Here is a 15,422-nt window from a genome sequence, read left to right as displayed (position 1 = left end):
CTCATAACAGACACCGTCGTGTAGAAAGTTAACGTCATTAAAATATACAATCAGTATGTTTCTAATCAGTATGTTTCTTGAAACAGTCAAATTTAGATATTACATGTTTACTACCACTCCTGATATTTGAAGATGCATAGACGTAACGCAGTTATCTGTGAGTGATACAAATAAGTAAAGCGGCAGCTACACGAGTCCACAATTTTACGGATATGTAAACATCAAGACTTGACCCCATATACTTCAACACTAACCCCGATAATAACTTTACATCATTGCTCACCGGTCGCCGACTGGCAGTTGTAGGGAGTGGTGGGCTATTTAAAGACTGGCGTAGAGACATTTGATACTCTCGCCAATTAAATATTGTTTTGAAAGCCGGCGATATTAGATTTTATTTTTTGAATGGACTGTAGGACTTACCTGTTATCCGGTTTATGGAAAATGTTAAAATTATAAATAAATGAACAGTCATCTTACGCCTCTGCATTGCGAACACCCTAAATATGATGATGACATCTCTCCTGAAAATAATTTTTCATTGTGGTAAATTATCAAAATCCTTAATTATCGGCTTAGTTGTTTTGTGAGGAATGGCATCTGACTCGGGAAAATTAGAGCAACAAACGCACAGTGTCGGAGTTCAGAATCCAACAAACATTAGGCAGAATCTGCCGTGGAAACTGCATAAAAATTGAATCGTTAATTATTTCATGTAAAATGAAATATGGTATTGTAAAGTGAGGTTCCTAATCTTCATCATGGTATATATAATATTATCAAAATACGCATGTTAGCTCACTATGTTTTCCTATTATGTGCTGTCGTAGAATTTTCAATTCGACAGAAATTTTAATCAATGTTGATCAATGAAAACTATGTATCTCATTGGAATCAGTACATCCAACTTAATCATCTGAATAGTAAGTTTAACTTTCGCTAAATATTATTTTTACATATCCACCAGCGCAATACATTTCTTGTGGGCTACTATGTTGAAACAAAATGTGTTATTAGTGGCAGGAGAAGACGTATTAGATGCAGAGATTTATAGCGTCCGTACTTATTTAGCAGAAGAAATAATAGATATTGTAATTGCCTGTCGTACCTGGGGCCGGACCATGTGGCCGAGCGGTTCTAGGCGCTTCAGCCAGGAACCGCGCGACTGCTACGGTCGGAGGTTCGAATCCTGCCTCGGGCATGGATGTATGTGATGTCTTTACGTTAGTTAGGTTTAAGTAGTTCTGATGACCTCAGATGTTAAGTCCCACAGCCCTCAGAGCCATTTGAACCATTTCCTTTTATTTTATCTGGTGGCACTCAGCAAACAGTTACTGTACTAGGTATTTTCGGAAATGAATTATAACGCTGCTGGTTCCCTTGTCTACCTTTATTACTCTGAACATATATTGCCTCCAGCCACTGCATTTCCATAAAAACCGAAATGCTTAGTGTACTATAAATTGTCTGAAAAAGCATGCTGTTACTTGGCATTTAAATTGTTTTTCTCGTATGATCTGCAATTCAAGGACTGAAGGAACGTAATGAAGACGCGGTCTGCGCATATAGCGTTAAGTTCTCCATACTTTATTTCTATATAAAAACAGGTTCCTTCTAAATAAGTAATTCACGTAAGGCAGCTAGGACAGAACTGCGGATTCAAAGTGGCGGCACTGAGTTTCACAATATTTTTCAGCAACCAGTGACTCATGTCGCCCTTGTGAGGCAAACTGGGGAGCTACTTGATTGAGAAGCAGCGGCTCCTGTCTCGTAAACTGACATACGGCCGGGAGATCAGTGTGCTGACCACAAGCCCCTCCACATCCGCATCCAGCGACGCCTGTGAGCTGAAGATGACATGGCAGCCGGTCGGTACAGATAGGCTTCGTGGCCTGTTGGGGTGGAGTTTAGTTTTAGTGAGTCATGTCAGAAGACGGTGTGTTTCACATTTAGCGTTTCAGGCTCCTATGCAAGGCAACGTTATCGATGACAAAGGTTAAATGTAACGCGAATTAAAGGCATTTCTCTACAATATCTTATAGTTTACAACTTGCTAGCTCTCATTGCCTGTGGGGGTGGCAACTGACAAGCAAGACAGACTAAAACAAAAGCTCCATTATCAGTGACTTCAGTATAGTCGTAATTCCTTGTGAGGTAACAGGCGAGTTGTGGCACCCTGGAAGTATTGTATGTTCGGAATTGGGGCGGCCGCTCAGGAATCTCGTCAAAGTCAGGGCCCGCCAGCAAACACGTGGTGGCGAACGTTAGCCGGACTATAGGGGTAGCCCCAGAGCATGGTGCAGCCGCGTGGTTAGGAATTCCGCCGTGACGAGGACGTTGTTTTGTGTCGGTGAAGGAGACACGCCTGGAGTGCCAATGATGGCGGACTTTGTGAAACCTTAATGGCAGACATTTCACAGTTCGTATAGAAATTAAAAGTAGCCAGATGAACCATGATACCTCAAAAATAAACATATACACTACTATTATTTGCACTACGATTGTAATGGTGTAATCGGATTTTCTATATCTTTATTAATTTAAAGTGTAGTGTCGGACACTAAATTTTACAAGTAACATCCAGCAACGAGTTTCCAAAATATAAACGCTTCATCCGATTTTGTCGATCGCTGTGTCTTTAGAAAACTATTAGTGTAAACCTAAATTGGTATTAATTACAGGCATGTACCGTGAATAGTACATGAGTTATTGTGGGTCAAAGTGGCTGATTACTATCGATCCCGCAGGCAATAAGTACTCCACAGTTACACGAAAAAACGGTATCAGTGTGCTTATAAATATATTGATTCATCCATGTCGTTGTTAATATCCGATATATGCTATTCATGAAGAAATTGGTTAAACGTATACTGTGTGTTAGAAAGCACAGATACATTAGGCTCCTGGGCCACCTTTTGCTAATTTTATTTTGACATGTGTTTATTTAATTGTTTATGTATTTAATAATGTGTGTTAGAGCGTGTTTATGGTCCAGCTGTAGGAGTATTTATTTAATTTTGAGTTATTTAAATGTAACTCCAGTATTTCGTATGTGTTTAAATCTGTTTGTGAGTGTACGATGGATTAAAGTCGTGGCGCGAGCGCTGAAGCCAATCACAGCGCTCGTGAATGGGGAGATGAAAGCAAGTTGCGGCACGGAACACGGGAGTGAGTGATGGACGTGGACGGTACAGCGCGACGGTCGGTCGCGGCAGAGACTTGGGGAGTGTGGAGCAGTTTTGCGAGGGGTCGCGGCAGATTTAAAAACTTCAGAGTGCCGACTTGTGCACTTGTCAGATTTCCGTGGCTTCTATAGTGAAGACATAGTGTGTGTTGAGAAGTGAATATCTCAAGAGTTGTGTTGTTGTTCATAACTAATTATGTGCGTTAGGAATCTATTGTTTCCCTGTTATTCAACTTATATTTTATTTAACTGCTGGACCATCGTCCCCAATAAGTGATTTACAGAAATATACCACATTCTCAAAAGTACTTCTACTATCTTACTCATCATTTAAAGTCGTTAAGATTGTACCTGCAGACTTTATTTAATTGCAATCTGTTGTGTACATAGTTCCTCGTAGTCAGCGCATACACAAGTTTCCCACTAGAGCGCGCCCATCTAAGCACAACAGCGCAGGTGCAGCCCTCGTCCGTCCCCGCACTACGAGATGGCGCTGCCTAAGAGACGGACCAAATTCTCCTTCTGCCGATCCGCGTATTAATATGTAACGCAGCCAATGAGATTGTTGCTAGCGTAGAACTTTTCCTCCTCGCAGGTCATACCTGAATCCTCGAGGTATTATAACGAGTGTACAGACCTCCGATTAGTCAGTCTTCGTTTGTCTGCACTAGTCTGTACCAGTCTGCATCAGTCTGTATCAGTCTGCAGTAGTCTGCATTAGTCTGTACCAGTCTATAGTCAAGTTTCAGTCTGCGCCTAATAAGATTATCATATTCCTGTACATAGCCAGGAAGAGAAATGTATAGACACTTTGTCAAGTATCACAGATATGTGAGAATAAGATTAACGTACCAAGACCCCAATGAACTTCAGATTGTCAATTGTAAATAGCATCCAAAGTCAAGTTAATTGATTTTATGTTGTTATTATTTTAATAAATGTGTGTGAAATTTAATCAATTTCTGTTTAAAGTTGGTCACCCTCAATCTGATACTCTGCGCGCAAGTCGCATTTCTATCATATGACCTAACGGCAGAGGATAAACACGCCACGATAAGACCACAAGACATATTGTTGACACTCCCCTACTTCGTTAGAGCGACAAGTCAAATAATCTGATTGTGTGTGTACCGAAGGTCTTACAGTGCGCACCACACACAATCTTTGATTTATAAATTTTTATTACTTTCATAATTCGCAATTCCCGAGTGATAAAAACCTTCGACCATTCGATTCCTGTGTGTATTCTTGTCGTATACTGTAGACTCAGCAGTATTTGGCCTGTATTGCGGCAACTACGTATCCCAGCCCCTAGACAACGAAACCAGCCAGAAATTAATATTGCGTTGCTGAGTCGGAGGGTGCGTAGTTATTTTGAAAGATAGCATCGTTTCACTCGGGAAATCCGATTTCTGACAACCGTGCCAAGATTCGAATGTGGAACATATCCTTAGGACCGGCACCTGCAGAGAATGACCCGAGCGGCACTGTGGGATGTTGCAGGCGGTTAAGATAGTGCCCGCAGATGTTATTTAATTGCAATCCTTCGTTTATAAATTGATATTACTTTCATAATTCGCAATTTTCGAGTGATAAGAACCTTCGACCATTCGATTCCTGTGTGTATTCTTATCGTATACAGTAGACTCAGGAGTATTTGGCCTGTATTGCGGCAACTACGTATTCAAGCCCCTACACAACGAAATCAGCCAGAAATTAATATTGCATTGCATCGCTGAGTCGGAGAGTGCGTAGTTATTTTGAAAGATAGCATCGTTTCACTCGGGAAATCCGATTTCTGACAACCGTGCCAAGATTCGAATGTGGAACATATCCTTAGGACCGGCACCTGCAGAGAATGACCCGAGCGGCACTGTGGGATGTTGCAGGCGGTGTCGGGGCCGGCAGCGCGGGATGGCGGCCGGCTGTGCGGCAGCGGCCGCGAGATGACGGGGGCGGCGGGCCGCCCGCTGGTGGCGCTGGCGCTGGCGCTGGCGCTGCTGTCCGCCGGCGGCGGGGGCGGCGCGGGGGCGGAGACGCCGCCGCCGCCGCTGTGCCCGCCTGCCGCCGCCACCTCCTCCTGCTCGTGCTACAACTTCGAGGACGGCCTGTACCTGGAGTGCCCGGCCGCCAACGCCACCTCGTTGCGCCACGTGCTCGCGCTCGTCGCCGCCCCCGTGCAGTCGCTCAACGTCTACGACCTCGATCGCTCCGTTACTTCCGTGAGTGAACTCACTTTCCATTTGATATTACGAGGGCTATCCACAAAGTACATTACGTTTTGGAATTAAAAATAAATAAAGTATTGTAAATTTTTTTATTATATACAAATGAAAGGCACACTTAAATACTGCTTTTCTACATAGTTACCATTTAAATTAAGGCACTTATCGTAGCGATGGACGAGCTTAGAAATTCCTTCGTCGTAAAATTCGGCCGCCTGCGCCTTCAACCACGTGGTTAACTCTTCTTGAAGCTCTGCGTCGTCATCAAAACGCTGCATAGCAAACCACTTCTTCATTGCTGGGAATAAGTGGAAGTCGCTCGGTGCCAGGTCGGACCTGTACGGCGGATGAGGAAACAACTCCCACTTTAAGGATTCGAGAACTTCATGAGTGGCATTTGGCGTGTGGGCCCGGCCGTTTTCGTGAATCGGCAAGATCTTTGAGCCCAACTTTCCCCTGCGCTTCTTTTGTATTGCTCTTCTGAGGTTGTGCAAAAAAAATGGTTCAAAAGGCTCTGAGCACTATGGGACTTAACATCTATGGTCATCAGTCCCATAGAACGTAGAACTACTTACACCTAACTAACCTAAGGACATCGCACAACAAACAATCATCACGAGGCAGAGAAAATCCCTGACCCCGCCGGGAATCGAACCCGGGAACCCAGGCGTGCGGAGTGAGAACGCTTCCGCACGACCACGGGCTGCGGATTGAAGTTGTGCAGAGTTTGGCAATACCTTTGAGAGTTTATCGTAGTGCCTCTTTCCAGGAAATCCACAAAAATCACACCTTTTCTGTCCCAAAAGACAGTCGCCATCACCTTCCTTGCCGACATTGTCTGCATGCATTTCTTGGGCTTTTGAGGGGAATTTGTGAGCCCCCACTTCATTGACTACAATTTTGTCTCGCAGTTTACATGCTTAACCCATGTTTCGTCACCAGTAACGATGTGATCGAGTAATGAGTCGGCATCTTTCTCGTAAGCGTCCAGAAACGTTAACGCTGCTGATTTTTGTGAATATCTGTCATGATTTTTGGTATCCATCTTGCACAAAGTTTGTGGTAACCAAGCTTTTCGGTAGTGATTTCGTGCAACAAACTTCGTGAAATTTGTGGAAAACTCATAGTGAGTTCCGTTATTGTGAAATTACGATTGTCACAGACCGCGGCATCGACTTTTTCCACAATTTCGGCAGTCACTATGCTGGATCTTCCACTTCGCTCCTCGTCGTGAACGTTGGTTCGGCCATTTTTAAATTTTATGACCCATTGACGCACTCCACCTTCAGTGATCATGTTGTGCCCATACAGTATACAAAGCTGCCGACAGATTTCTGTCGGTGTACAGTTTTTTGCAGTCAGGGACCTTATTACAGCACGCACTTCACACTTCGCGGCATTTTCAATTAACGCTGACATTTCAAACTGTCCCAGTAACTCAACGGAGTACAGCTCGAACCTCTCACTTCCACGGCAGGATGCCGACTGAGCTGCGGAATGCCTTCACACCAAGATGGCCGCGCTAGCCCCGCCCCTGACGGACACAAACTAAAACGTAATGTACTTTGTGGATAGCCCTCGTAGTTTCCGCTACCATGTGTCTTTGAACAGTTTACATCTACAATTAAGTACTGCAATACTTTTTTTCTCGGCCAATTTTGGTTGAAAATATGCAGAATATATTGTGGGACATCGAGGAATAATACTTCTTCGCTCTCTATAGTTTCACGAAGATCCGATATATTGCGATGCTATACGAAGCCTTCAAAATGGCATCTGTACTGCAAGTGCGTACCAACCTTGGACCATAGACACTAGTAGACTGACCTTGCTGTGCAGAAGCTCTAGGGCTGTTGTCGCTCCAACATAAACCACGTGACTCTTGGAAAAACGTGGCGGGGTTTCAAATCAGCGGTCTTCCATCCTATGTTTATATCGTATTTTCCCCGCATTTCTCAATTGACAGTCAAACGCTACAAAAATTACTTTTTTATTTGCGAAGAATTATGTCAGAACTACATTTGACCTGGATTTGTTCACAGTACCATTTATAAAATCTAACAAATACATCGAACGCCCCTCTGGTGGGCAGCGGGACGAAATTACTATAAATTATCAATTAAAGTAAAATGTCGTTAAAATTCTTTTAAACAGTAAGAGTGGGCTTGTGTCAAAACTTTAAACATTGGTTTCGCGGCGTTTGCAGCTCTAGTCACTTATAAAAGAAAATGGGATATGGGAATTATGTCAACTTTAGGAGCAGGTCCATTTTGGAGTATCAATTTTAGATGCACGTCAAAGGTTCAGTTCCAACTAATTTTTCAAAAGTTCAAACTATTAGTTTAAAAAAATTGATATTTTAGATGAAAATAATTTTGTGGCCTACATTTATTTAATAGTATTAGAAGGTAGAAAAAAATTCTCTTCATGTGTCGACTATAGGTGCTCTTACCTTATTGTAATCTCACTTGCATATACTAAAAGGCACGTATGTGCAGTTGGCTTAAGGTTTTTTCCGTTTCAGCGCAAGTATCCAAACTGCCTACTTATACTTATTTCTGTAACCGAATTATCACAGGTACTTTCCAAAATGTAATATGAGTCTGACTTTACAGGAATAATTTTCAACACTTTAATTTACGTGATTCTTATTTCAAGTGTAAAAAAACATATAAAAGTCACTTCAGCAGATTTCAATAAACGCATCTGCACTATCATAGAAACACTTACACGTGAAATGGAATGCCATTTTCCCCGACAAAACGCTGAGTACAGCCATAAGCGCAACACGAAACAACCATGTTTTTCCAACATTCACGTGACTTGAAAAAAAAATGGTTCAAATGGCTCTGAGCACAATGGGACTGAACATCTGTGATCATCAGTCCCCAAGAACTTACAACTACTTAAACCTAACTAACCTAAGGACATCACAAACATCCATGCCCGAGGCAGGATTCGAACTTGCGACCGTAGCAGTCACGCGGTTCCGGACTGAGCGCCTAGAACCGCTAGACCACCGCGGCCGGCATGTGTCTAGTCCAGAGATGTTGGAGCCACGAAAATGACGTCAGGACCAGTCTATTATATCTATGGTCGAAGGTACCAACCAGAAAGCTGTCACTGAATTTATTTTGACGTCAAACAAGAGAACTGCAGGTATTTCTAGACCCTTGCAGAATGTCTACAGAGTCCTGGCAGTGAGCGAAAGGACGATCAGTCGTAGGGAGTGTTAGGATGACGATGAACGAATCGTCGCCAATGTGAATGACTGGTGGCCCGTGCTAACTAGATATATACAAATCTCTTCTTTGCTTATACAGCAGGTTTGTCAGTGAAGTCGATAAGGATCTGGCTGTATGGTCTGGATCTACAATGACTAAACTCATTAGGTGTCGCTGGTAAAAATAATAGGTTGAACTTAACTGGTGGTACAGGAGTCTTCATAATCAGGAGGAATATAATTGCAAACAGAGAGCTATAGAAGCATCCCATAGGCCATACATTAACTAAGCGCCTTGTTGGAGGTTGCTTCCTATCAGCTGAAGGCTATACTACTCTTCTACTTGACGACCCGAGCAAGAGTGGACAAGCGCTCGCTAGAGACTTGTTACAAGCCGTAGCGGCGACTTGCGGGTCCAGCGATACTAATACGGACCGCGGCGATAACTGCAACACCTAGCAAGTGTGGTATCGAAAGTTGATACCACAGAGCGCCTTTCATAATCACAGCAATTTCGAGCAAACCTATCCGATTTCACGCGTGCCGGTCCACAATTTTGGAACGTGCGGGCATTCTCACTCGAGGTGATCAAGGGAACACTATCGCCACACTCCAAAACTTAACGTCTCTGTTGGTAGTTCCAGTAAGCTTCTGCACCAATTGAAATACGCAAAAGTATGCGCCCCCGGATTCTCTCCGCTTAACAGAATACCGTAAAGAGCAACGGAGGACAATCTGTGAGAAATTCCTTAAGGCTGATCGTGACAATTTTTTGCAAAAACGTCATCATAGCTGATGAAACATGTGTTCATGTCTTCAAACGGGAAACAAAACGGCAGTCCATGGAGCGGCGGCACACCACGTCTCTTCGGAAAATAAAAAAGTTTAAAGCCGCACCCTCAGCGGGTAAAGTCAATGCGATTGTCTCCTGAGATTCCGAAGTGGTAATTCTGTTTTTAGCCCTCCATCACGGTGTAGCGATCAGATGTGAAGTTTATGGTGCTACCTCCAGAAAATTGAAGAAACAACGTCAGCGTGTTTCTCGCCAGAAAACTGCAAACGAATTTCCTACTCCGTGGTAATGCTAGGCCACACACAAGTCTGCACAAACGAGAGGAGCTCACAAAACTTCATTACACTGGTCTTCCTCTTTCACGCTACAGTCAAGACTTCGCATGTTCAGACTTCCATCTGTTTCCTTCAATCAAGGTAAACTCCGCGAGGAGCAGTATGTGGATGTTAGGAAGGTTATTAAAGCAGCAGACGTCGGCTACGACTTCGACCTGTAGAGTTCTATGGTGCGGGTATAAGGCGTAAGGCTGTCCCATCGAACAGCGAGAATAGTATTCTGCAGCCAAAAGATTGGGGAGTACACTGAAGAGCCAAAGAAAGAGGTACACCTGTCTAATATCTTGTAGGGCTATATTTTTGCCAACTATGTATATGGACTCGACTAATGACTGAAGTAGTACTGGAGGAAATTGACACCGTTAATGCTGCAGAGCTGTCCGTAAATTCATAAGAGTAAGACGGGGTGGAGATCTCTTCTGAACAACAGGTTGCAAGGTATCCTAGATATAATCAGTAACATTTATGTCTTGGGAGTTTGGTGGCCAGCGGAAATGTTTAAACTTAGAAGAGTGTTCCTGGAGCTACTCTGTAACAATAATGGAAGTGTGAGGTGTCACATTATTCTGCTGGAATCACGCAAGTCTATCGGAATGCACAATGGATATGAAGGGCTGCAGGTGAAGAGACAGAATGCTTTTGTGCTTGTGTCAAAGTTGTATGTATCGGGGGTCCGATTTCACTCCAACTGCACGCCTCACACCATTACAGAACCACTACAAGCTCGAAGAGTCCCCTTATGACACTCAGAATCCACAGATTCATGAGGTTGACTACAAACCCGTACACGTCCATCCGCTCGATACAATATGAAACGGGACTATTCCCACCAGGCAACATGTTTCCAGTCATAAACAGTGAAATGTGGGTGCTGAGGCATAAAGCCTTGTGTCGTGCAGCCATCAAGAGTCACGAGTGGGCCTTCGGCTCCGAAAGCCAATATCGATGATGTTTCGTTGAATGATTCGCACTCTCACCCTTGTTGATGGCCAAGCAGTTTGTGGAAGAGTTGCACTTTCGTCATGTTGAACGATTGTCTTCGGCCACCGTTGGTCCCGTTCATTCAGGGTCTTTTTCCTGCTGCAGCGGTGTCGGAGATTTGGTGTTCTACCGGGTTCCTGATATTAGCGGTACACTCGTGAAATGGTCGTATGGGAAAATCCCGCCTTCATCGCTACCTCGAACAGGCTGTGTCACATCGCTCGTGCACCGACTATAACACCTTGTTCAGACTCACTATAATCTTGATAACCTGCAATAGTAGCTGCAGTAACCGATCTGAAACGTCCCCATTGAACAATTCTAGATGACAGTGCTTAAACTGACACACAATATTTTTAGCGCAACGCAATCTGATTCTCAAAAATCCCTACAAAAGAATGGCCCCGACTAACATTAACCTAAACGTTTCACATATCACTTACAAAAATCTTGGTTACTCTAACTACTGCAATACAGCGAGCGCCACTACTGCCAGCTAAATAAAAGATTCAAACTACTGAAGACACTAACTACTGATAGGCACAATTAGCAAAAGAAAGATTTTGGTAGAGAACATACAATGTATTTACCTTAATAGTGTTCAAAAGTCATAATATATATATATATATCAGTCCATGAATCCAATATTACAAATTTAGTCTTTCTGCTGGACACGTCCAGATCGTCCACTTTCAAAATTCCACCATCTTTCTCCCCCCATCTACCACTGCTGGCGGCTCACATCCAACTGCGCAATGCTACGTGCTGTTAACATCCAGCTGCCCAACACTACAATGGCAGACAACAATGCAAACCAGCCACAGACTGGACACTGCACAGCCAGTGATTTTCATACAGAGCGCGAAGTGGCGTTACCAATACAAAAACCTAAACAGCCTACTTGCAGACCTAGTAATTGTGCGACACTTGTTGTCTTCTATAGACATCACCGACCGCAGCACCATATTCTGCCTGTTTACATATCTCTGCATTTGAATAGGCATAGCTGTATCTGTTTCTTTGGCGCTTCGTGCAATCTGGTGTATAGAAATACTGAATAAAACCAACCTGATTTCAGAAAAAATGTGTTGCACAATTTACTGAATGCACCTCGCAGTCTAAGGCATCTTACGGTGTGTGTCGCAGGGTACTACCGTTTTCATCCCTTTACTCTTCCACTAAACATGAACTTTCGCATGAGATCTAATTTATCTTATTGTCTCGTCCTGGTCATATCGGGAGATGCATTTCGGAAGAATTAATAGGTGGCCCGAGTCTTTTTTGGAATATAGGCTATCGGAATAATTTCTTTAATATATGTGCACGGCTTTTCTTAATGCATCTACTGCAGAAGTGTGTTGAGCATCCCAGTTACATTCTCGCGCATACTGAACTAGCCGCTGACAAAGCTCGCCCCTCCTCGCTATATTATCTACATCTACATCTACATGACTACTCTGCAATTCACATTTAAGTGCTTGGCAGAGGGTTCATCGAACCACAATCATACTATCTCTCTACTATTCCACTCCCGAACAGCGAGCGGGAAAAACGAACACCTAAACCTTTCTGTTCGAGCTCTGATTTCTCTTATTTTATTTTGATGATCATTCCTACCTATGTAGGTTGGGCTCAACAAAATATTTTCGCATTCGGAAGAGAAAGTTGGTGACTGAAATTTCGTAAAAAGGTCTCGCCGCGACGAAAAACGTCTATGCTGTAATGACTTCCATCCCAACTCGTGTATCATATCTGCCACACTCTCTCCCCTATAACGCGATAATACAAAACGAGCTGCCCTTCTTTGCACCCTCTCGATGTCCTCCGTCAATCCCACCTGGTAAGGATCCCACACCGCGCAGCAATATTCTAACAGAGGATGGACGAGTGTAGTGTAAGCTGTCTCTTTAGTGGACTTGTTGCATCTTCTAAGTGTCCTGCCAATGAAACGCAACCTTTGGCTCGCCTTCCCGACAATATTATCTATGTGGTCCTTCCAACTGAAGTTGTTTGTAATTTTAACACCCAGGTACTTAGTTGAATTGACAGCCTTGAGAATTGTACTATTTATCGAGTAATCGAATTCCAACGGATTTCTTTTGGAACTCATGTGGATCATCTCACACTTTTCGTTATTTAGCGTCAACTGCCACCTGACACACCATACAGCAATCTTTTCTAAATCGCTTTGCAGCTGATACTGGTCTTCGGATGACCTTACTAGACGGTAAATTACAGCATCATCTGCGAACAACCTAAGAGAACTGCTCAGATTGTCACCCAGGTCATTTATATAGATCAGGAACAGTAGAGATCCCAGGACGCTTCCCTGGGGAACACCTGATATCACTTCAGTTTTACTCGATGATTTGCCGTCTATTACTACGAACTGCGACCTTCCTGACAGGAAATCACGAATCCAGTCGCACAACTGAGACGATACCCCATAGCTCCGCAGCTTGATTAGAAGTCGCTTGTGAGGAACGGTGTCAAAAGCTTTCCGGAAATCTAGAAATACGGAATCAACTTGAGATCCCCTGTCGATAGCGGCCATTACTTCGTGCGAATAAAGAGCTAGCTGCGTTGCACAAGAGCGATGTTTTCTGAAGCCATGCTGATTACGTGTCAATAGATCGTTCCCTTCGAGGTGATTCATAATGTTTGAATACAGTATATGCTCCAAAACCCTACTGCAAACCGACGTCAATGATATAGGTCTGTAGTTAAATGGATTACTCCTACTACCCTTCTTGAACACTGGTGCGACCTGCGCAATTTTCCAATCTGTAGGTACAGATCTATCGGTGAGCGAGCGGTTGTATATGAGTGCTAAGTAGGGAGCTATAGTATCAGCGTAATCTGAAAGGAACCTAATCGGTATACAATCTGGACCTGAAGACTTGCCCGTATCAAGCGATTTGAGTTGCTTCGCAACCCCTAAGGTATCTACTTCTAAGAAACTCATGCTAGCAGATGTTCGTGTTTCAAATTCTGGAATATTCCATTCGTCTTCCCTGGTGAAGGAATTTCGGAAAACTGCGTTCAATAACTCCGCTTTAGCGGCGCAGTCGTCGATAACAGTACCATTGGCACTGCGCAGCGAAGGTATTGACTGCGTCTTGCCGCTTGTGTACTTTACATACGACCAGAATTTCTTCGGATTTTCTACCAAATTTCGAGACAATGTTTCGTTGTGGAACCTATTAAAGGCATCTCGCATCGAAGTACGTGCCAAATTTCGCGCGTCTGTAAATTTTAGCCCATCTTCAGGATTTCGCGTTCTTCTGAACTTCGCATGCTTTTTCCGTTGCCTCTGCAACAGCGTTCGGACCTTTTTTGTGTACCACGGGGGATCCGTTCCATCTCTTACCAATTTATGAGGTATGAATATCTCAATTGCTGTTGCTACTATATCTTTGAATTTGAGCCACATCTCGTCTACATTCGCATAGTCAGTTCGGAAGGAATGGAAATTGTCTTTTAGGAAGGCTTCTAGTGGTACTTTATCCGCTTTTTTAAATAAAATTATTTTGCGTTTGTTTCTGATGGATTTGGAAGAAATGGTATTGAGCCTAGCTACAATGACCTTGTGATCACTAATCCCTGTATCAGTCATGATGCTCTCTATCAGCTCTGGATTGTTTGTGGCCAAGAGGTCAAGTGTGTTTTCGCAACCATTTACAATTCGCGTGGGTTCGTGGACTAACTGCTCTAAATAATTTTCGGAGAATGCATTTAGGACAATCTCGGAAGACGTTTTGTGCCTACCACCGGTTTTGAACAAGTATTTTTGCCAACATACCGAGGGTAGGTTGAAGTCCCCACCAACTATAACTGTATGAGTGGGGTATTTATTTGTTACGAGACTCAAACTTTCTCTGAACTGTTCCGCAACTGTATCATCGGAGTCTGGGGGTCGGTAGAAGGAGCCAATTATTAACTTAATTCGGCTGTTAAGTATAACCTCCACCCACACCAATTCGCACAGAGTATCTACTTCGACTTCACTACAAGATAAACCACTACTGACAGACACCAACACTCCACCACCGATTCTGCCTAATCTATCTTTCCTGAACACCGTCTGAGACTTCGTAAAAATTTCTGCAGAACTTATTTCAGGCTTTAGCCAGCTTTCTGTACCTATAACGATATCAGCTTCTGTGCTTTCTATTAGCGCTTGAAGCTCAGGGACTTTTCCAGCGCAACTACAACAGTTTACAACTATAATTCCGACTGTTCCTTGATCCAAGCACGTCCTGTAATTGCCAAGCACCCTTTGACATTGCAGCCCATCCCGCACTTTCCCGAGGCCTTCTAACCTAAAAAACCGCCCAGTCCACGCCACACAGCCTCCGCTACCCGTGTAGCCGCCAGCTGAGTTTAGTGAACTCCTGACCTATTCAGCGGAACCCGAAACCCGACCACCCTATGGCGCAAGTCAAGGAATCTGCAGCCAATACGGTCGCAAAACCGTCTGAGCCTCTGATTCAGACCCTCCACCCGGCTCTGCACCAAAGGTCCGCAGTCGGTTCTGTCAACGATGCTGCAGATGGTGAGCTCTGCCTTCATCTCGTAAGCAAGACCGGCAGCCTTCACCAAATCAGATAGCCGCTGGAATCCAGAGAGAATTTCCTCAGATCCAAAGCGACACACGTCATTAGTGCCGACATGTGCCACC

General features: G+C 43.8%; 1 protein-coding gene across 1 annotated transcript in view; it reads left to right on the top strand.

Moving 5' to 3' along the window:
• LOC126278882 (protein artichoke) overlaps positions 1 to 15,422 on the top strand; it is a 513,902-nt gene that overhangs the window by 307,702 nt on the left and 190,778 nt on the right. The window contains exon 2 of the mRNA XM_049979157.1: positions 5,074 to 5,406. Coding sequence (XP_049835114.1) covers positions 5,131 to 5,406 — 276 coding nt within the window. The 5' untranslated portion in view covers positions 5,074 to 5,130. The remainder of the gene's footprint in view (positions 1 to 5,073; positions 5,407 to 15,422) is intronic.

The sequence above is a fragment of the Schistocerca gregaria genome, chromosome 6 (assembly GCF_023897955.1).
Source record: "Schistocerca gregaria isolate iqSchGreg1 chromosome 6, iqSchGreg1.2, whole genome shotgun sequence".
Taxonomy (NCBI): Eukaryota; Metazoa; Arthropoda; class Insecta; order Orthoptera; family Acrididae; genus Schistocerca; species Schistocerca gregaria.
This window is presented reverse-complemented; position numbering and strand designations above follow the sequence as displayed.